This window comes from Paramormyrops kingsleyae, chromosome 1 (genome assembly GCF_048594095.1).
Source record: "Paramormyrops kingsleyae isolate MSU_618 chromosome 1, PKINGS_0.4, whole genome shotgun sequence".
Classification (NCBI taxonomy): domain Eukaryota; kingdom Metazoa; phylum Chordata; class Actinopteri; order Osteoglossiformes; family Mormyridae; genus Paramormyrops; species Paramormyrops kingsleyae.
In genome coordinates this window covers 29,087,298-29,108,855 of record NC_132797.1, presented here as the reverse complement: position 1 = coordinate 29,108,855, position 21,558 = coordinate 29,087,298, and the positions used below count along the sequence as shown (strand labels likewise).

The 21,558-nt window shown below is 45.0% G+C and overlaps 2 protein-coding genes across 12 annotated transcripts in view; one reads left to right on the top strand and one right to left on the bottom strand.

Moving 5' to 3' along the window:
• abi1a (abl-interactor 1a) overlaps positions 1–11,170 on the bottom strand; it is a 32,104-nt gene extending 20,934 nt beyond the window's left edge. For 9 of the 10 annotated variants that reach the window (XM_023823445.2, XM_023823447.2, XM_023823436.2 and 6 more), the window contains exons 1-2: positions 10,969–11,170; positions 2,265–2,432 (exon numbers count right to left, since the gene is read on the bottom strand). In XM_023823445.2, the coding sequence (XP_023679213.1) occupies positions 2,265–2,432; positions 10,969–11,085 (285 nt within the window). In that variant the 5' untranslated portion in view covers positions 11,086–11,170. The remainder of the gene's footprint in view (positions 1–2,264; positions 2,433–10,968) is intronic. The other variant, XM_023823444.2, reaches the window with a different exon arrangement.
• A 354-nt stretch (positions 11,171–11,524) lies between these two features.
• Positions 11,525–21,540, top strand: acbd5a (acyl-CoA binding domain containing 5a). Of its 2 annotated transcripts, none has more exons than XM_023823448.2 (13): positions 11,525–11,679; positions 12,054–12,169; positions 12,635–12,755; positions 13,885–13,957; positions 14,046–14,163; positions 17,295–17,441; positions 17,523–17,738; positions 17,876–17,970; positions 18,360–18,579; positions 18,660–18,853; positions 19,299–19,349; positions 19,502–19,611; positions 20,103–21,540. In XM_023823448.2, the coding sequence occupies exons 2-13, from the start codon at positions 12,094–12,096 to the stop codon at positions 20,113–20,115; spliced, it is 1,434 nt and encodes a 477-aa protein (XP_023679216.2). In that variant the 5' UTR covers positions 11,525–11,679; positions 12,054–12,093; the 3' UTR covers positions 20,116–21,540. The 2 variants fall into 2 exon arrangements, with proteins under 2 accessions (XP_023679216.2, XP_072569216.1); XM_072713115.1 differs by having other exon boundaries at positions 11,665–11,764.
• The last annotated feature ends 18 nt before the right edge of the window (positions 21,541–21,558 follow it).

The following is a 21,558-nucleotide window of genomic DNA, read 5'->3' as shown; positions in this document are numbered from 1 at the left end:
CACCCAAACCAACTGTGTAGAGGTGCCCAGAACCTGTATCTTTTCAGAGGTCTCTCCCCCAGCCCCAATTCCCACTAAAAAATCCCCAGCGGATATTAAAAAAATGAGGTGACAGAGTCAAGACACACCCACAATGCTTTAAGTCTGACCCCCTCCTCACCATACATCCCATGGAGGGGTAAACAAAGCCCCCACTGTTCACAGCGGATCTCCTGTGGCAGCCGGGCTGTGGAAAGAGGGGAGACACTTGGCGACCCAGGGCTTTGGCGGAGTGCCCTGGGAAAGGGATGGGCTACCAGGCCCTACATCCAAAGAGGCGGCAGTGTCAGCTGGACAATGGGCACGGCGGCGCCAACACCCAGCACAAGACACCAGCCTTCCAGCTCCACATTCAGGGTCCATTTCATTGATTGATATTTGTTAAATGTTAAGTTAACGGCCTCATTCTCAAAACCACCCAGATAGGGATGACCAGGCACACACACTCAGATGGTGCCAGAGAGAGAGGGATTCATTAGCACGTAAATATCAGGAAAAGAGTGAACAAAACAAACTTTTAAGGGCTTTAAATCCCACTCTTAGAGAGTGTGACAGGCATGGGTAGATTTTAGCTGACAGGCAGGCATGTGCTGTCACAGCATGGGTCACAGGGTGGAGGGTCAGATGAGGGCCTGTTCTGCTCTTGTAGCCTTAGACAGGAAGAAACTGGTACACGGCAGCCTCTAACAGTTAGGCAGAAGGGGATGGCACCCACCATTACGAAAAGCAATTTAAAAAGCTACCAGGCTGGGGTTCATTTAATTATATTCATTTTCGCTGGGCTGAAGTTAAGCCAACAGAACAAAGCAGAGGGCTGTGGACAACAAAGGCAATTAAGGATTATTCTGCAAAAGGAGAACCTGTCGTCATCCCCGGACATGGAGCATCGTCTGACAGCAATTAACACAGGAGGCCAGCAGATGAAAGGCAAACATCTCCCAGAAAGCCCTGGCCTCCACCGACCTCGAGATCACCATGGATACCGCCGTCACACGCAAACGTGCCTGTAACCTTCAGAATCAAACAGCCATTCTGCTCTGACGGCAAGTCGTTGCCTTGTGTTCCGACCCACTAAAACTCCTCACATATGGGGCATCAAGACAAGACAGACAGACTCATGCTTTGTAAAACATAGCTTAATGGATTCAAAGGCTAGCAAAGCCAAACGTCGTTCCACTGAGGCCCAACTCACAACAGAATCATTTTTGTTACTTAATATATCACATTTATAGAGTTATTTTAGATGGATTTGGGTCCTTTCCATTCATGCTTGGCATCCACATAGCCCTTCACCTTATCGGTGGTGAGCCCATAATGTGATCTCAAATGCTGAACACCATCCCCAGGCCGGGCTCAGGGGTGGAACCCAACTGTCCGGGGCAGATTACTCTTGGTACCTTTCATGCGGGTATATACTGGAACGCAGTTTTATCAAAATAAAGCCGCTGCAACTTCATATCTACAGATGAACACCATCTGGAAGGCTTCTTAGGGAGCTGTTCAGGCATGTCCCACTGGGTGGAGGTCCCGGCACAGACCCAGGACACATTGGGGGGGGATTTTCTCTCTCTGACCAAGCATAAAACATCTGTGGATACTGCAGGATGAGCTATGGTCTCTGACCTGCTTGGCACATTCCCACCGCAACCCACACCAGGAGAAGCAGTATGATGGTGACCATCATCGTAATCACTTTAGACGTCAAGGGATTCAACAAATCCATGGTATCTTATGAGCTAAAACAGCTGTCAAACAGCTAAGTAGGTTACTGTCCAGACTGTATATTGGAAATTATTGTTATTAAAAAGAGACACCAGACTCTTGGGAGATCAGGAGCTGAGCTCTGCCGAGGACACACATAGAAACAGTGCTGAAAGAGGCTTCTGCCTGCCACACATCCATGTCTGTCTGGGATTCCTCAAACTGTTTCCACGGAGACTGTAAATGCAGCCAGGTTCCTGCCCCCACCCACCAGACTACCAGATTGTGGATTTTAAAAACCTTCAAGGAGGAAGGCATCCATCTCTTCAGAGAAGAAAGGGCAGCTGTCCCTCTGATTCTATTCCTGACCAGCCAAAAACATACTTCTGGCCAAACTAGGTACATTACGGTAACACATTAGAATGTGTACAATACATTAATTTTCTGTCCAACTTGCGGTTGTCCAGAAGCACAGCAGTGCAGGGGGCTGCATTTCCACGTGGACTTTGTAAGAAAAGGCCCACCTGGGAGATGTGGTTGATGGAGGACTCCATCCGGCGCAGCTGCGATGCCTGGATGTCCAGCAGCTGCAGCACATTGTTGGCCAATGCGTTAATCTGGTAGGCGACGCTGGCCAAGGACTGCGTGGTGTAAGCCTTGGTCTCCTCCAGAGCCGCCTTCTTGTCCTGGGCCTGTGGAAAGGGGGTGGAAGAAGGCAAAAATCAGCACATGTTGATCAGAGAGTGTCGTGTTATGGTTGGGAATGGCAACAGTTGCAGACCTAAAGACCAGCAAGCTGAAGTAGAGAAGGTGCTTCGTGTAACCTGATCCATCATCTGGGTCTATATGCTGGATAAAAATTACAAGTCATTTGAGTAATTACAGGACAAGCAGCAAAATATACATAATTATGGGACAATGTGTGACTCGGTGGGTTAGCATTCTATGCCCATGATGGAAAGGTAGCTGGTTCAAATTCCAGGGATTGTCTGACCATGTTTTCTCTTTGGATGGATGTGTTTACCAAATAAATTGAATTAAAATTATAACTGTGTAAACAGCATGGAGCTATAAAGGCAAGAAGCCCTGTAGTCTTGGCTCCTTCACTCCCTTCACGGATAATCCAACTGCAGACAACAGTTTTGGAATCCAGATCCAGGAAGATGTTCTGCTGTCTCGGAATCCTGCGAGGCAAATACATTTCACCCATAAGGCAGCTGGAGGTGAAACCTTCCAAAGTAAGTCAGAAAAGCCTCCGAGAACTAAGGGTCTGAGGCGGGGGAGGTCACAAAGGTGGCGGCAGATGGCAGCTTCCAAAGAATGTAAAGAATTCCTGTAATGTAAGATCCTGAGTGGACAGGAACACAGCCATGTGATCAGACATGACTGTCTGCGGCTGCTGTCCCCGAGATCGGCGCCATGCCAAACCAGCAGCATTGCGAAACTTAACATCAACAAGAACTTAAAGAAGTACCCCAAAAGGAGGACTGATGTAATGTGCGTGTAATTGTGGGGGGTTGGGGGGGTACAGAAAACAATGAAGATAATGTGATTGGACCTTATTTTGCGATTGATTTCCCTAGGTCCGGGGGAAAAATATGTATAAAATTGTAAATCAAATTCACACATCAGCCAGGAAGACAGGAAGCCAATTAGGGAGTTAAGAAGGAGAGGAGTTATCTTCAAAGCAGCCAAATAAAAATGAAGGATGTTTTTAATGGGTGCCAGGCTTTCAGAGCGAACGCGTTACTGGGCAACTCAGGGTGCTGGATAATTACAGTTAAAAAATGCGCTAATTAAGAGTGTGGGGCTTCAGACCCAAGCAGAAGCACTAGCTAGTCGGAAATGGGGAATGGGGAAACTCCCAGTGAAGGTCCTCGGCTATTACGGCTGCTGGCTTTATACGTGGCGACTTATGATGGCGAAAAGGGTATGAAACCAAACTGAGGAGATGACAAACAAGTGGTGTGCAGGGTCACAGAGATAACATAGACCAAGTAACGTAACCAACAAGAAGTGGGTAAACCAGTAGCCGTCTCATTGCCACACTGATTTGGAACACTTATGTTGTTATTACGCCATTACTTGTGCGTGTGGTTCAAAAAAAAAGTTTGGGTCATTTTCCTCTTGAAGCTGTACATTGAAACATCGACCATATCAGCCAATTGGGTCCTAATGGGTTAAACTAGTGAGCAATGCCCACCGTGGGTTTCGGATCCTCATGTCTCCTACCGCCACAGGAAAACGACAACACTTTGGCTCCTCCTCCAGAGAGGAGTGATATAACAGATGTGTTTTCAGGGCCTCTGGAAGGAAGGTGGGCTGAACCAGTGGGCTGTGATCACCCAGTCCTTTGGACGTACACAAGCCCGTTAACAGTTCTAGCATCCTCACTCCCTGACAGCATAGAAAGATAAATAAAATGCAAGTTTTTAAAAGCCACAGAAAATGTCTCCTTTCTGTTCCATACTCTCTTCACGACGTACTAGAAGAGCTACGATCTGCCGCATCATTTACAGCTACTCACAGGGCCAAGCATTAGGGAATCCACGCAGAGCGCATGAGGGAAGACGTGGTTCGGATCCACCAAGACTATTGTCACATCGACGCGGACAGCCAGAACGCCAGTTTAGGCCCAGCCGACACGCTACCCAATGAAGCATGATCATTTAATCTCCAAGGGCAAACTGTGAGAAGGTGAAGGGAGAAGCCAGGGAGAGAGCAAGCAGGACAGAGCCCTAGGTGAAATTCAATGTGGAGAGGGTCAGAATGAACAACCAATTCACAGAGCGTTGCAAGCTACAGAGATAAGGGCGTTGGAAGGGAGGGGGCTGCTCAGGATCTCAACCTTGGTTATTGGTGACAGCCCAACTTATGACCTGAAGCAGAGCTCCGTGACTAAACTCCTAAAATGGTGAAACTCATGCCTGAAGACACCATGCCTGGAGGGGAAAAGTGACCCAGGGCAACAACCCCGTCCTCACTTTGCCTGATTTAAAAGTGGATACAGAAAATATCTTCATCACAAAGAATCCATGTTTAATGTAGTCATATATAGTCACGCATATAGACAGACTAACATTCTGAAGTCTTATTACAGGCATACATATAAATCAGTCTGTCAAAAAGACTACCTGAGCCGGGTAATAATTAACCACAAGGTGTACTTTGGCGTGCAGTTTCTGTTACAACACAGATGGGGGGGGGGGGGGGGGTAGCGATACAGAAGCCCTGCCAGTGATCAGCACAGCACCCAAACCAGGACAAGGTCCAATGCTAAACGTAAGACCCATTTCCAAAAGCAAAAATCTACATATAACACAAAGGCGATGACTAATGCTAATGCTAGGTTACCCCCCCTCCCAAATGCCAAATATGAGGAACCAGGACTTCCAAAGTCGAGACTCATTACAAGCTGCCAGCGAGGTGGCTATCAGGACAAGACACCAACACTAGGCCAGATCACAGAGACTGCTGCATCCCATCACCACTATTGTTTATCCTCTTCACCTATGCTGGTTTTACTCACAGTGGCAACATCAGTGCAGCATCACAGGCTTATTCTAAACTTTACAGCATCCTGGGGGAGGGGTGGGAATCGGAAGCCCACATAACTAAAACTGCATTACAGTCAGCAGGCTAACGCCAAGCTGATCAGCAACAATGAAACCCACGTCTTCGTTACCCTAAACAGAGGCACCATTCCGTCCGGACCCAAACTGTGATGCTAAGGAAGTCGTCCAACACAACCCTCATATGCCAGGGAGAGAGGTCAAAGGGGGAGGAAATCACAGCCAAAATGAAATTGCCCCCCCCCCCCACACACAAAAAAAAAAGTATAAAATCAGCAACTCCCACCCGGCCCACCGGAAGGACTGAGTCAGAGGGACTGGGGTTCCAGCTGGCAGAGATGTACACTGCAGTTAGTCAGCTGCCAGTAAAGTTACACACTGTCCGCAAAAAACAATATTTAAAAATAAAATAGATTTGGAAGGAAACTCGCTAGACGCACCACAGCTACCCAGATAGGTCTGAGCCTTACAGAATGAGGTGGGGACATGATGTCTCGAAACTCACTAGTAGCTACATGACTCCAAATAAGAGGAAGAAGCAGCACTGGATATCAGATCTGCCCATAGCCTCCATATCCCAGGGCCATTTTACACCCTCATTTCTACAGCCACATGAAGGTGGTGCCATGGGGTCTAATATGACCCACCAAGGTACAGCTGGGCAGACACTCTTCCACATGCCCAGTCAGGGCCAGCTGTCTGGCGAGTATCGATCCACATGGGGACCCCTGGCTTTGAGGGAGGGGGGAACTAGCCACCAGAAAGGGATTCAGTGGAATCAGGGTGGGAAACTACATGTTGGTCATTTATTTTAAAAAAATTTTTAATTGTACCAGATGCCTGACCACCTCTTGGCTGTTCCCAACCCCTAAGCAGATTGCAGCATCAAGGATGCACCAAATGTCTCGTGTGGCCCATTCTTCCTGATTTCAGGGACAATATGAGGCTATCCAGGCACAGGAGAAGGTGGGAGGCTGCTAGTCTTTGGGGTCTCTTGCTTTGAATGCTGGAAATTCGGGGGGGGGGGGGGGGGACAAACCAAAGCGTGCCTCCATCTGACCTGTCAGCCAGCTATTGAAAATCCCTGATTTACACCCCGCCGTTGCGGCGGGTGGCCATCTGCGCCCGCCTGGCCTGCGTTCCGAATCTCAGCATGATGCAACCTTCTGAAAACCCCTTTGTTTGGGTGGGGGGGGGGGGGGGGGGAGTTTAAAAAAATGATTAAAGAAGGCTACCTCCCCAGACCTTCAAGGTCCAGTGAGGAACTGAGCATCCAAATTAAACGAAGCCAGGTCAGACGACATAAAACCCAGCCTTGGCAAGGGCAAGGATGGCTGTGTACAGATCACCATGAGCGATCAGCTAAACATAGGACAAGCAGGGGGATCCGCCCATTATTCAAAAACACAGCCATGCTGCATTTATGCGGTGGCTTCCTGACGACGTCGGCATCACTGAGCGTGATCACGCTTTGGCTCGGGAGCCAAGCTGGTAGGTTCCTGCTCCTCCACTCTAGAGGCACACACTAACAAGGCCTGCATTACAAAGCTTGCCGCCAATTAAACTTTTGTTAATGAAGAAAGGTGATGCAAGGGCAGAGCGTAATTGCACAACCTGCAAAATGGCTTAGTGTGGGTTTATTGAACATACCAGAATGATCCTCTTCTTTGGTAACTTTAAGATCTTTCACGAGTTCCCACAGAGTGAAACAGGAAACCTCATGAATCTGATAGAAAGATACAGTGTTGATATTCCAATTAAAACTAAACATTAAAACACCACACTGCCCAAAAATTGAGGTATAGAACAGGAGAGTCTCTTACATTGGTAGTTATTTATTTGGCAGTTGATTTTGTTCAAAGCGACATACAAGAAAGGCAGATAATGCATAACAAGCATTAAGCTGTCAAAGGGGACAATTTGGTGCAAGTGCAGCTCGAGTGAGCTTCCAGGGATTGACTGGGGAAAACATTTTTGGGGAATTACAACTCACTTTACAAAGGTCTGCACTTGATTCGCTGAACCATACTTCAATCAGATATTGTCAACCAATCACAGACTTCTGCCCACCTCCATGATGGATACAGTTACACAGGTTACGATAGAGATGAACAGCCTGTCCGAGGGAGAAGGGGTGGAGCCTCACCCAGGGCTTCTCACACTCAGCCGTTGCCTCACTCTGGTGCCAACATTGCATGTTTTATGCAATTCTTTAGCTAATAAGAAAAAGCCACATTCTATCATGGCACAGACCAAATGAGAGAAAGAAAAATGTCCGAAGCAGCTACCTGGATGTGGCAGGATCCCAATCACATAATTGAACACTTATGAAACATGACAAAATATCAACTATGAAAATATTTCATGTTTATGAATATTAAAGTCCATTTCTCCTCTATAACGGTCACCATTAACACCACAAAGCCAAACCCACAGGATTCAAACCAGCAACCTACTGCTTAAAATCAGACAACCTGAACTGCCAGGTGACCTGCAGGAGGTCTGAGGGTGTTTTTTGAAGTAGTTTGCTTTGTGATGACATCTCCCTGACATACACAAGAGGCAGATTAAAAACACCAGCTGTGTAAAGTACTCTGCCCAGCTAGGTGTTAATGGCAGGTGGTGGGGGGGGGGGGGGGCATCATCACCGGGCTAGTATAGCAGGGCCCCAAAGCTACACAAAGCTGAGCCATTCCATATCGAGGAAGTTCACTCTCCCGTCATGAAGAACAAGGCCAAGAAAAACGGTGAGGGGCAGCTTCCTTCCTAAGTGGTCTGTCATCCCCGTTATATTTCTGGGGAGGGGCCATGGCCTGTAAGCCCCCCACCAGAGCAGTACCTCAAGGTAGCAGAAATCAACCTACAGTGAACCCTGGAAACACAAGTCGTAAGGGAGAAGGTCTCACTTCTCCTGCCCTGCAGACAACCACCACGATCACCCAGGGAGCTGCTAGATAGACATCTGTGGTGGAAAGTGACACATTGTGTTTTGTCGCTGACGTGACCCCACCTGTCCCTCCAGACACAGGAAGGAAAAAGGGACTGACCGTGACGACTCACAGGGGGAAGCTACAGTTTTCTAAAGCGCCATGTATAAAATAATAAACAAACTGCTGTCAGAGGCGGCGAGCTGCACTAACCCCCCGACAGAGGAGACACAGCCCCCAGGCGGCCAGCTGTGTGGGGGGACGGGAAACAGACTCAAACCTGAGAATGAGTGTTAGATGGGGAAGAGCAAGCAGGGGCATGTCGACCTGAGGCTGCTTCATTCCAGAGCAAGAGGGCGGTTATGTGTGGCATTTAAAAAGGGAGATTGCAGTGAGAAACACGTCACGTAAACACACTTGCTGAGGTCCTGCAGATTCCTGTGAACTCTCCGCAACTGTGGCTTTTCAAACACTTAAATCCGAGGAATAAAACTTTGATATAGTTTGTCCAGCCCATTTAAGAAGGCCATAAAGTCCAAATAAACAGGCTATAGTGGGTTAAGCGCCATCCATACACAGAGGATTTTTTTTTGCAAGCAAAAGGAGAAGCGAAACTGCACGCAGCAAACAGGAGCGTTGCTCAGGTTCTCTGCCAGTGTGGCACACCGCGCACGACCGCAAACAGTCACACCTTACAGAGTTCTGCCACTGCATTCCAGCGAAGACTCAGTCCCCGGGTGGGGCCTGCCAAACAGCAACAAACTGTGAAATACCCATCTACGCCCCACTGTGCCTTGCATGCAGTGGACTGACCACGCCTCACGTCTGATCTCTTTATGTGTGGCTGACTCATGTCGCATTGAGATTCTGAGCAGTGAAACAGACCAAAATGACAAAATCGGTCCATTTCACCTCTATAACCCAGTGCTCATCACCACAAAACCAAACTTAGGGGCAAAGAGACATAAAATAAGTCCCCAACCACAGTGAACTAATCCTCAAAAACAGCTGCAGAATCTTCATGCTGCTATGCATGTACAGTATAGCTTCCATACCATATTTATACACTGCGATACATTTACATATTTATATTTAAACATTTATTTTACCTAACTGCTGTCTTATGTACAGTATCTTAGTGTAAATATGCATATTATGTAAAAATAAATCCCTCCCATTTGCCAGTCACTTACCCAAGGAAGGGTTATTTAGGGGGTGGGATGTGAGCCTATTCCAGACAGTATTGGACAAGGGTGTCTCCTGGACAGGATACCTGTCTATCACAGGACAACATAATAAAATGCTTTTATCAAATCAAACAGCCCAGAAAGTTGTTTGATTGCCTTCATAAGACGCCTTGAAAACACCGTTTCAGGAACAAATATCACATTTCATAACATTAAAAAAAATCAAAGTCTGGTGACGTTAGGTCATTTGCACATTCAAAAGGTATTTTGATTAAATGCATCGCGTTCTCTCTTCGAATCTGCCCATATAAATGTATGTTTGGGGACGTGACCGTATCATACGGTCTCTGAGTGTCGTTACAGGTCTGCGGTACAGGATCACAGACTTTAAGTTCAACCATGCGCTGAAAAATACACAGGCAACTTCTGCGGTAGCAGAGGAAGTGCGAATCTTTCCCGTAAGATAAATTTTACTAATCCAGACACGGAATTTTTTTTCCACTGCAGAAAAAAACCGGTATAGCCTGAAAGGGCCTGGCATAGTAGTCTGTCAAAAAACATTAGTAATTACTACAACATAGCTTTGTAACTCGAATATTGCCTTGGGATACTACAGTGAAAACATGATCAACTGTGTGCCCTGGGCACTATATAGTCATAGTGCTCTAGGATTTACTACATTACATTATTACAATACAGCACCGATCAACCCACACATAGGTGGTCCAGCTGCCCCACACGCACAAATATCGAAATATCCGCATGAAAAATACCGGCTTTGGTAAATGCAAGGGAATTAACGTCTGCAAAGGTGTTTTTCGTACAATTTCTAAATAAATACCCCAGTCTGGCAAGAAAATCGCCAGGAAAACCACATGTGACAGCGATCAAATTAACGAGATTTTTCTACAATGATTTCCCGAATTGCTGAACAAAAAAAAGATCACACATAAATCCCATTGTTTTCACGAGCAGGCGATATATTGATACACAAGTTACAAGTTGGTGAACGATCGATCTTGATTGTGTCTTAATTGTGACACGCTGGGGGGGGGGGTTATCTGATGTCCTCTGCGGGGCGCTTTCCTATGTAAATCAAGTTAACCAGTATATGGATGTGATTTCCTGGCACAGGAAGGCGATTCCTGTCTATTTTGCAAAGCTGGCTTTAGGTGATCTCCATGTGGGCTGTAGCAACGAAGGAGGGCGATCGGTCGAGCAACGACAATACCTGATAAGAGACACACCCTCTTCGGGCTCACCCTCCGCGACCAAACATGAAATGAATGGGAGACATATAACTCCCCGTTTCCATGCCGCGCTGGAGGGGGTTACGCACTACAGACGGCAAATGGACACGACATTAAGAGTGACATATTTAACGGCATAGCGTGTTTCCTGCCTGGTCGTGATTCTTCCAATTCCCTTGTCTGCCCAGCGAGAATACTCCACATTTCCTGTCGCCAGCTTCCCATGCGGACCCCCAAAAAACATCCCCGGTAAACCGTCACCAGCACACAATTAACTGTTTTCGCCCCTTACCTGGACATAATTGTTCTCACAGTACTCCGCGACCCTGGTGAGGTTTTGGTAACTCTCCACCAGGGCTCGCTTCCCGGCTGGAATTTCTTCGTCTAACAACATTTGTAGCTCTGCCATCTTACATCCCTCAGCATCGCTCCTCAGTCCTCACATCGATTGAGACCGCAAGCTCTGCCCCCGAAAAAGGAGCTCCGCCGCACAGTATTGTGGGATTTGGAACCTCGTTGTCAGGACGACTCTTGACCTCACAAGACGCAAAACCCAAGAATTGCATCACGGGATATGTAGTCTTTTAAAAGTCTAGGCCCAGAGACTCTCGGTCTTTGGTCTTCCGCAACCAACGGAGTGTTTTGGTGCGCAAATGTCTACATTTACTGCAATATTTGTCACGTATATCTAATTCAGTATGCCAGAAAGTTTTAGAACGTGGAGTGAATTCTGCTTTCTACTATTTTATCTACTAGGAAACACATGTTAAGGTCATAATTGGATGGTTTAAAGACTTACGTCCCAAGTACTACAGCTCCCAAAATGCCCCGCCTTCTATGAAGCATTATGGGCATTGAAGTGATTCTGTTCGGTAAAGCCGTAGCAAAATAAACGCGTCTTCACAAATGTTTAAACTACAGTTCCCTGAGCATACAGGAAGAATCGCAGTCCGTGTCGTTTATGTTTTGGGACGTATTTGAGAGGTCACCGTACTTACAGCAGGTAGATTATTAAATTGTTATGTAGGGTACAAGTACAAGTAAATACTCTGGTGCAGGTTGTTTTAGCTTTGTATTCACTTAAACCAGTTAAGTGTGATTTTGTATTGGTGTCATATGTAAGGTGATTGTATTAGTGTTGGATATATTGGTACGACGAAGTGAAAGACTATTCTATTGACAGCTTACGTTATTATGCGTTTTTGCAATAGGAAATGTTCGACATTTACACCTTCTGGAAACTTTGTCGATCGCTCCATGTCCGTGATAACTGCGTGTGTCCATACCTGTGAATGATCGTATTCCTTTTGTGTTTCGTGGACGATTACGTCCGCTGAGCGCTGCATTCAATTGACAGACGTTATTTATAATCTCCAGGTCCAAAGATTTGCTGCTGACACTTTGCATTTGTGTCATAATGGCGGATGACAAGCCGATTCAGGAACGGAGGTTTAACGCCGCGGTTAAAGTGATTCAGAGTTTACCTCCAAACGGTAAATTATCAACAGTGCAAATTTCACGTATGCTTATGCCTTCACTTGTTATTGTTTTGCGTGTTTTCGCGAAAATTAATTGGATGCATTGACTGAACGCCGTATACTTGGGTCCATTTAGAAATTAGAAATGAGATCTATAATAAATGTTATATAATTAGCTGCAATATGAGTGGCGTGTTTTCCACCGAATTAGCTGCAATGATTAGCCGCTACTCTGAAATAAGCACCTGGCGTTGTCCCTAGTTGTTGATACCAGAAACAACTGACTTTGTTGACAAAGAAAGAAATATTTAATCAAAATTAACGTGTTACGAAAGCGCAGTGTTTTGCCATGCTCTGAATGAGTTTATAATTCGATTATTAGATCCAGTAATTTTTCCAGGAAAGCCAGTTGAGGAGACATGTTGAATAGGCTGTCCGCATCATTTTCTGCTTCTCCTCTGATGTTCATGCCCATCACAGGCTCCTTCCAGCCTTCCAATGAGATGATGCTGAAGTTCTACAGTTACTACAAGCAGGCCACCCGAGGCCCATGTGATATTCCCAGGCCAGGCTTCTGGGACCCTGTTGGCAAAGTCAAATGGTAAAATATTAGAATGGGGGATATTGTATGCTTAAACTATTTGTCCAGTAAGTTTATTATTTAAGCTTAAATAATAAGCACCTTCTTACCCCAAATACTCCAGTGCCGTTCATCACAGTGTAGTTGTTGACTACTGCGTTTATTTTGTTATTGTCTGTCTAGTTTAAAATATGGAACTGGAAATTTCTAGCATGTATTTCAACAATATATTGGGAAACCATATGTAATGAATTCAAATTTATGAATTCTTAGAAGCTGTGGGAAAAGCGGTATCAATTGTAAAGGAAAAAAAACTGACTAATATCATTATATGGACCGAACAAGAGTGCAGCTGGAGTCTTTGTTAATAAATTTCACAAAAGGCTGAGGTCCTTTTTCACCTACTGGTGAGCACACATGGATCCCTCCTTTTGCTTTAGGGTGAGAGACCTGCCTTCGAGGAGTGCTATGGAGTGTCATTACTGTTCAGAATGTTACATTCGGAACTTGCCAAAACTGCTAAATGTGACAAAGGTCACAGTTGCCGCAGTACTGCTGTCAGGGACATGGTGGTGCTGTGGCTGTCGTTGTGTTCTGCTGCTGTTTTGAATGAATTGCTTTTGGAAGCTACCTTGTTTGATTATTGTTTATCCATTTGGTAGCTGTACAGGGAAATAATTTGGTTTATGTGTATGTAGAGTGGGTGGAGTTTCTTTATTAACCATTTAGCAACACAGTGACACATTTGACACATGGCAAAACAGGGAATGGCCATGTGGCTCAGGGGGTTAGGCCTCTGTATTTGTAATTAGAAGATCGCTGGTTCAGATCAGCAAAATAGTCACATGATGGGCAGTGGAGAAGGCCGTTTAAGCCCCCCCCCCCCCAAAATGCTTCAGGGGTGCCGGATAAATGGCTGACCCAATTCTCGGATCCCAAGCTTTGTATATACGTGTGTGTGTGTGTGTGTGTGTGTGTGTGTGTGAATGTCTCCAACACTGGAATGCTTGTTTTTGCATATCTTGCTCTCCTTTTTGAAAACACGATGGGTTATGCAAAAACAAGCATTCCAATGTGCCTGTACTCATAGTTGTGCAGATGTGGAATATAGCTTCAGTTAATTTAACACATGGCCATTCCATGCCCACAGGGACGCATGGAATTCTCTAGGAGAAATGCCAAGGGAGGAGGCAATGGTGGCGTATGTGGACGAGCTGAAGCTAGTAAGTGTTCAAAGGTGGCTACCTGTTGTTGTTGTTGTGTGTTGTTGTCATCATGTGCTGGAATCCACTCCGAGCGTCAACCACACAGATCTTGGAGAGCATGCCGGTCACCAACGAGGTAGAGGAACTGCTGCAGGTCCTGGGACCATTCTACGAGATTGTAGATGAGAAAAAGAAGATCAGCCAGGTGTCTGACCTGACCACAGGTATGGGCGCCGAACATGTACCTCTTCTGGGGGCTATTCCACAAAGTAGAATTTCCCAGTTATCTGGATAACTTAAGCCAAACCTGAAAATTGTCAAATAGGAAGATGGGTAAGTGGCATTCCTATTGGGCAATCCTTACATTTGGCTCAAGTTATCTGGCTAATGAAGAAGTGGAATACCCCCCTGTGCTACTGCTCTGTGTTAATGTCGGCTTGACAGCCCTGTGTAACCAGACAAAAAAATTTAAGTGTAAATGTATCCTGAGAATGGAGTCCATCGTCATACCGGTAACATGATCCGATCGCCTCTCGGCTAGCTTACATTTAACTTTGAAAGTAATAGTACAAAGTTCTTTTATAAGATGTCTAGGAATTATTCATAGATGCCAGAAACTGGATAATGACAATGTTGCAGTGTGCACGCTGTGCAGAAGGGTTTAAACAAATACTAGGTATAAAGGAGTTAAAATGTTTTAATGCTGTTTGGTTTGGTTTATTCTCTTCTGTATTTTCTGCTTCTTTATCAGGGTTATTATTGTTAATGGAAAAATTTAAAAAATTAAAACTAGGTACATAAAAAGATTTTTATAAGCTGAAGTAAGATATAAAGAATATATAAGTAACATCAAATATATATCCATTTTTCGGACATCAGTACATATATTCATATATGATTCTCTGAAGATTACGTCAACGGTGGTACCTCAGAACTCCTAAAAAGTTCAAGTTGTGATCGAATTTTCCCCATAAGAAATAATGGAAAACCAATTAATTGGTTCCCGGCTCCAAAAAATTACACCTAAATATGTTTTTTATTTTTTTGTTCTTTTTTAACATTTAAACACAAAATGAACCGGATAAAACAAGAAGAGCATATACTGTACTAAACACATCTAAGCACATTTATCAAAACAGTAATTTGTAAAGTAAGAAAATAAATGTATCCAAGCAATGTGTCCTGCCCCAATCATCCACTCCTTCCGTGTGCCACGCCCCCTTGTTAACCCCGTGTGGAATCTCCGTGTGATCAGCTGTTTCTGTTTGTTGTCATTAGTCCTCTGTATTTCGTCCGCGTTTCAGTTTGTTTCCCCAGTCCGGTCATTGTATTGTCCGTCTGCGTTTTGCCTGCCTTACCTGTAATTAAACCCCGTATTCCCTGATACCCTGACGTCTGCGCCTTTGTCTCCATTCCGTCCCGCTGGGCACGACAATATTATTATAATTAAAACTATTAATGGTTTATTATTAATATTAAAATAATGAATAAGAAATCTTTATTTTAAAATGTATTTTATTATATAATAATAATAATTACTGTTACTGTCTATCACTGTCTAAATGTATTTTTACTGTCTAAATATATGTATTCAGCTAGTGTAAACATGCACGATGCTATCACAGCGAATGCGAGGCTGAGACTGAAGCTTTACCCTTTGTTTCCGCTGAGAGATGTGCCGCGTGACTCATTTCCCTGCGCGTACAAGTTATCTTAGGTTGGCGTTCACGGTTTGACTTCTGAGATTCAGATCGAGCTCTAGGTAATTTTTTTTTTCAAACTGGTTGGTTCGACTTTTAAGAAATTTGAGTTCTAATGAGTTTGAGAACTGAGGTACCACTCTATATATGTAATTTAAAAAATGTTTTTCAAATGAAAATTGAAAATAATGCTGCTCTGTATTATTTTTTTTCCGTTTAATTTTGTTCAGCACGATTGGAACAATTTGCTAGGTCACTGGAAGGCAAGTGTGTTTCTTTGTGAAATCCTCAGTGCTGCTTCTAGCTTTTCTACAGCTTAGAAGAGACTATTCCGGCGCTTTTCCACTGGCATACAGAAACTGACGTGTACCTGAGACAAACTGCAAAGAGAGACTAGTTCCAGTGCGGTTCCAGCTCACTTCGATCCAGCTCGATAAAAGCGTTGCCGGGTTTGGAGTGACAGTGATATAAAACCAAAGAGATGCTCATTTATTGTTCACATGGTGTACATCATGATTTACTATGTGCATTTATGTATTTTTTACTGTGTGCTAATTTCAGGTAGCATGTCTGTGAGAATTGCCGTATCAAACACTAGCAGAATTAGCATTCGCTTGCATAAATTTGCATTACAAATCCATTCCGTTCAGCTGTTCTATAGTACTTTAGGAGGCTGGAAATGTTCAAGTTCCAAGTTATCGGGAAAGCGTCAATACATGGCGATGTATGATATTACTGTTAATGAATAATATATAGAATATACGTTTTTCAGATACTCATGTTCAGCACATGGATTACTTCCATCCATTTCGACCAATCAGATGGTGGTGACGCAACCAGCTGGGTTTGCTCACGCTTTCGGCCCTGATAGTAAGCAGGACTATGTCAGTGCAGGTAAAGGTCGGGTAAAGCTCGCAAAATTTACATTGATGGTATGGCCCGGTTCTTGGTGGCAGTGGAAATGCGCCATATGAAAGTACCAGCCTTTGTGAAATTATTAGAATAGTGTATCATGATTTTTTTTTTTTTAGTTGAATGTTTGTGCCGACAGTCCTCACTTAATGACCTACCTGTTTACCGACTGCCTGGACCTTGGACCAGCCCTCTGACCAGTCGGTATCGTACACTGTACAAGAACTTTGGTTGTGGAAATGGCAGCCTGGCGTCTCAGCGTCAAGCATCTCATCTCGTACCACCATTCCTCAGTCTGTTTTGTTCCTGCAGTTCCCTGCACTGGCTTATTTCATATCTTGTTTATAAATTTGTATGGTTGGAGATCTGAGTATCAGCAGTGAGGTGGCAAGTGCAGATTTAGAAGCAGAAGAGAATTTTGTTGATCAATTTGATGAAATCATTGAGATAATTAAAACATTAAGACAATATGTAAAGATGGTTGACATAGTAATGCCTGAAATATCGGTAAGGAGCAGCTCCTCACTTATCAACTAATTCACTTAACGACGTCGTTGTTGGAAGGGAACTTGGTCGTTAAGTGAGGAGTGTCTAATTAATTTTGTAATTGTTACAACCCTGTTGCTTTATTCAGAGATTGAGAGTTTTTCTTGTGTGTTCATATTAAATACATATATCCTATTAATTCCTATACATATATTATGGAAAATTAGGCCAATTTTTGTATGATGGCTTGTTCTCAGGTTTTGGGAACATGCTGGCATCACCAGCACCAAAAAGCGTCGCCAAAAGCATAGTGAAGAGCCTGGCGATGAATGGCACGTTGCAGAACCACGGGGACTGCGCCGAACTGGAGAGCAGGAACACCAAGGCGGAGCAGTCGGTGGCTGGTAAGCTTGTGCATTCATATATTGAGTAATGATAACCAATACCTGCATTTAACCAGCTATTGTGTTTACATTAATTACCAGAGAAGGAAGCCGAGACTGTGAGGCAGAACGGGCAATCAGTCGACCCCTTGATCCCCAACGGCAGCATGGAACAGGAAGTGCTGTCCCTGACCAACGGCACACACGGCTCCAGGTCTGACCTCAACGGTGATCTGGAATCAGAGGAGGAGCTCGCCCACAGCACCCCAGCCTCCCAGGTCAAGGAACGCGGCAGCGAGCTCAACGGCCACCTCAGCGGTATGTATGATGCCTCGTTACCTTCTGTTTCTTGATACCAGTAGGGGGTATTAATGACTAACGAGATGGACTCTGATTCCCAGTGCCGGTGGCTTCTACTTCATTTCAAGTTCTCATCTCCTTGGTTTTATCTCCAGATCACAATGAGGATGTATCAAGCCACCATCATCTGGCCAGTGACTCTGACAGCGAGGTGTACTGTGACTCGATGGATCAATTTGGTCTCGAGGAGGTAGGTCATGCACAAGCAGGGGGGATTATTAGTAGAGTACAAGGCAGTCGCCATCCTTGGTTTAAGAATGTCCGATTTACTAACAACCCATACTCACACAGTTTGAGCAGTTACACAACCTAAGACATATTACAATATGCTCAAGGTACAGTGCTATATGTCGTTACCTGCACTATTACTGTATTATTTTGCACTATATTATGATTAAGTGTTTTATATGCATAGAAGGGTAAAATATTTACTATATACTGAGACAAACATTTGATTAACTGACACTAAATATGAACCATATGTACTGCACCTGTTCCGACTTGCATACAAGTTTGACTTAGTCAGACTTAGGGAACAGATCTCGTTTGTAACCTGGGGGCTGCCGCTTGTCTCCTCAGGGCTCTGAAATCGCCCTTAGCCATTCTGCGGTAACAAGCAGCACCCTAGAAGAGCCCGAAGCCCTGGGAGACTGGCCAGGGAAGGGCGACCTGCAGCGGGGCCCTGACCGACATGGGGTCCAGCATGGCGGCGAGGACGGGGGTGCCCAGTGGGGCGGGCCCCCCAGGGAGAGGCTGAGCGCAGGCCAAATGGACACCTCGCTCAGCAGGAGAGGAAAGAGTAAGCCTCCGGTCGACTTCCTTAGCAGTTAAAGCTTCAGTGTAGCATCTGCATCTGACGTGGTGGCTCCTCTCCGCTAGGCTCCAGGCTGCCTGGCGAAGGGGGCCGCGGGGGACTGCTCGGTGGCGGCGGGGACGGCGAGCGCTGGGGACCCGAGGGTGGGGCCGCCGGCAGCCTGAACGAGCAGATTGTTACGGCCCTGGCGCGGCTCCAGGAGGACATGCAGAGCGTGCTGCAGCGGCTGCACACGCTGGAGGCCCTCACCGCCACTCAGGTGAGGGCAGGGGGTGGCATAGCAATTAAGGACTTATTTGGAAGGTTGTTGGATCAAGTCCCAAGAGGGGCTCTAGTATCATCTGAGAAAAGGCACTTGCCCTGCATTTCTTCAGATTTATGTGAATGTGAAAAGTGTTACTGTTTGAGTCATACAGCCAAGCAATACATTAGTTTATAGTATATTTTATAGTCTAAGACTATGTATTGTCAAGTGGTCCAGAATGCCATTGTACATCTTAATAAGAATGTGCTTGTGATAGGATTTCATGAGTTTTTTTTAATTGATCTTTAGGATAATTCCTCTTTCAATTGAATGTATTCAATGTGTAAGTAGAACTCGATTCTACTTTTTATACCTCTTTATATAACTACTAAGACAGTGCAGTTTTTGAATATTGTGTTTTATGTCTAGATATCACCTTATTTTTTCCTTTGTTCCAAAGGCAAGGTCATTAGCATTTCAACCAAATTATCCATCACCACCTGCAAATAAGGTAGGCAAGTATGATTTTAACGGATTTAAATAGGTTTGAAAGACTTGTCATGTCCAGACTGTCAATGATGACATTAAGCTTCTAGCAGTACTTCTGCCTTCCGTTTACCAATAAGTACCGAACAAACGCGTCACTGCAGTGATGCCTTGCAGAAGCCGTCATGGTGGCCCTTTGACGTTTCCCCGGCGACGGTGGCCTTTGCCGTGCTCTGGCCTTTTCTGGCACAGTGGCTGATGCGTCTCTACATGCAGCGGAGGAGACGGTGAGTGTGGCGGCACGCCTGCATGACCCGGTCCACCAAGGTGGGGGAGGGGGGACTTGGGGCTGGAGACCACACCCCAGTAAAAAAGAAACATAATAATAAAAGCACATTAAGAGGACAGGGTGGGCCATTTATCAGGGTTTGTAGAGGTGAACAAATAGTGTCGGGTAGCTATGTGAACTGGCATCTGAGTTGCCCCTCAGGGTCAGTGGGAACCTCTGCTTTACTCCCAGGGCATCCTGGGATAGGCACCACCTGAAGTGATATGGAGGAAAGGTGGTTAGATGGGTTGTTGACATGCTTCCTGTGAAGAATAATTGCGTTATGTTGGTTTAGCAGACACTTTTGTGCAGTTGTGAAAGCAGGGATGATCCAAGGAGCAACTGGGGGGGCGGGTATGGGCCTTGCTGGCTACGATTTGAACTGGCGACCTTCTGGACATGGACAGAGAGCCGTACACCTCTGTTTAATTTGTTTCTTCTTCCTTGCAGAAGAATGAACTGAGCACATGTCCCGCCCATCGCCTAGGAAGGACCCGTCCCGGGATGAAAGCTTCAGGGTCGTCTTTTCCCTGCGAGGCGTAGCTGGTCACCGCTTCATCACTCGTCTAACCTTAGCTTTTGCACTAAAATGACCACACTATGAGTAACATGTCGACTACTTTAGCACCTAGATAAACTAAAAACAGATCCTCCTACAATGGGGTGGGGAAAAAACGGGAATGTACGGAATTGCGAATCATAATCACGCAAGCTTTTGTAAACAGAAGTAGAGGTAGTTGGTTACATCTTTTAATTTTCCTTCTTTGAGATGGTAGTTGACAGATTGGAAGTAGAGATGTTTGGTTTCCATGGTTTGATCACAGCAACATTAACAGAATAATGGCCCTAATTTTGATTTCCAACTTTTTTTAAAGCATGCAAAAAAAGGGATTTAAAAAAAAAAAAAATGTTAAAACGTTAAAAGGGCATTATGGTCCTGCAGCAGCTGCTGTATGGTCGTGGGTACGAGCTGCGCCGGGAACAAAATGCAGCATTTTATTGAAGTTTCGCTGACATTGCTGCTAACGTACCAACATTTCTGCAGTTAAATGCGAAGTGGGGCTTGTCTCGATAAGCTGGTACATTCGATCCGATCGGTGTCTATTTATTATGGGTGGGGAGGAGGCTCTGTGGGCCGGTACGGCTTTGGGCTGGAGAGAATTAAAATGGGGAAATGTCTGTATGTGGAGGGGGATGTGAGAGGACCTCTGTGGTCAGTCATTGGTTTCAGGCTGAACGGTTTTTGAATCGTTCTTTAAACCAGTTTGTTTTGGGTGATATCTGGATGATCGCTATCATCCTAATAGCAGATGTACTACTGGACTTATTTCTGCTAAGATGTGATGAATCTGGGGCAGGATATGGGGGATGCTTTATGAGGTAGACGACAACAGTATGTCGTTTTTGTTCTCCCAGTACTTTTCAGTTAAAGTCCATTTCTTAAATACTGATTTAAGAAACTTGTAAAATCCCCCCAAAAAACAGCAGTGGGTAAAACGGCTGTGGCAGATTGAACCTAACGGGCAATACGATTCTGCAGTGTCTTTAATACTGTTTTAGATTTAAAACATAATTTTTCTTTTAGCGTTAATTACTGTTAATAGCTGTACAGTTGATTCTAAAACAAGGTGCAATATTTTCATTGCACTTTACTGTTGACTTAGCAGAGTATGAGCATTTATACTTGTGTAATATAAGATTTGCATTGGCAGTGGAGATGTATCGATTTAAAGCCTCCCTTTAAGTGATGCTTGTAGTGCGTTTCTGTTGAAATGAACTACATCTCTCCCTCCCTCTCTCTCTCTCTCTCTGCCTTCAGAAAGGGGCGGCTAGCATGAGATTAGTGCAGCCTGAAGCATGAATAAAATTTCCTTGAACCACCTGGTAATTTTCTACCTTTTTTTTG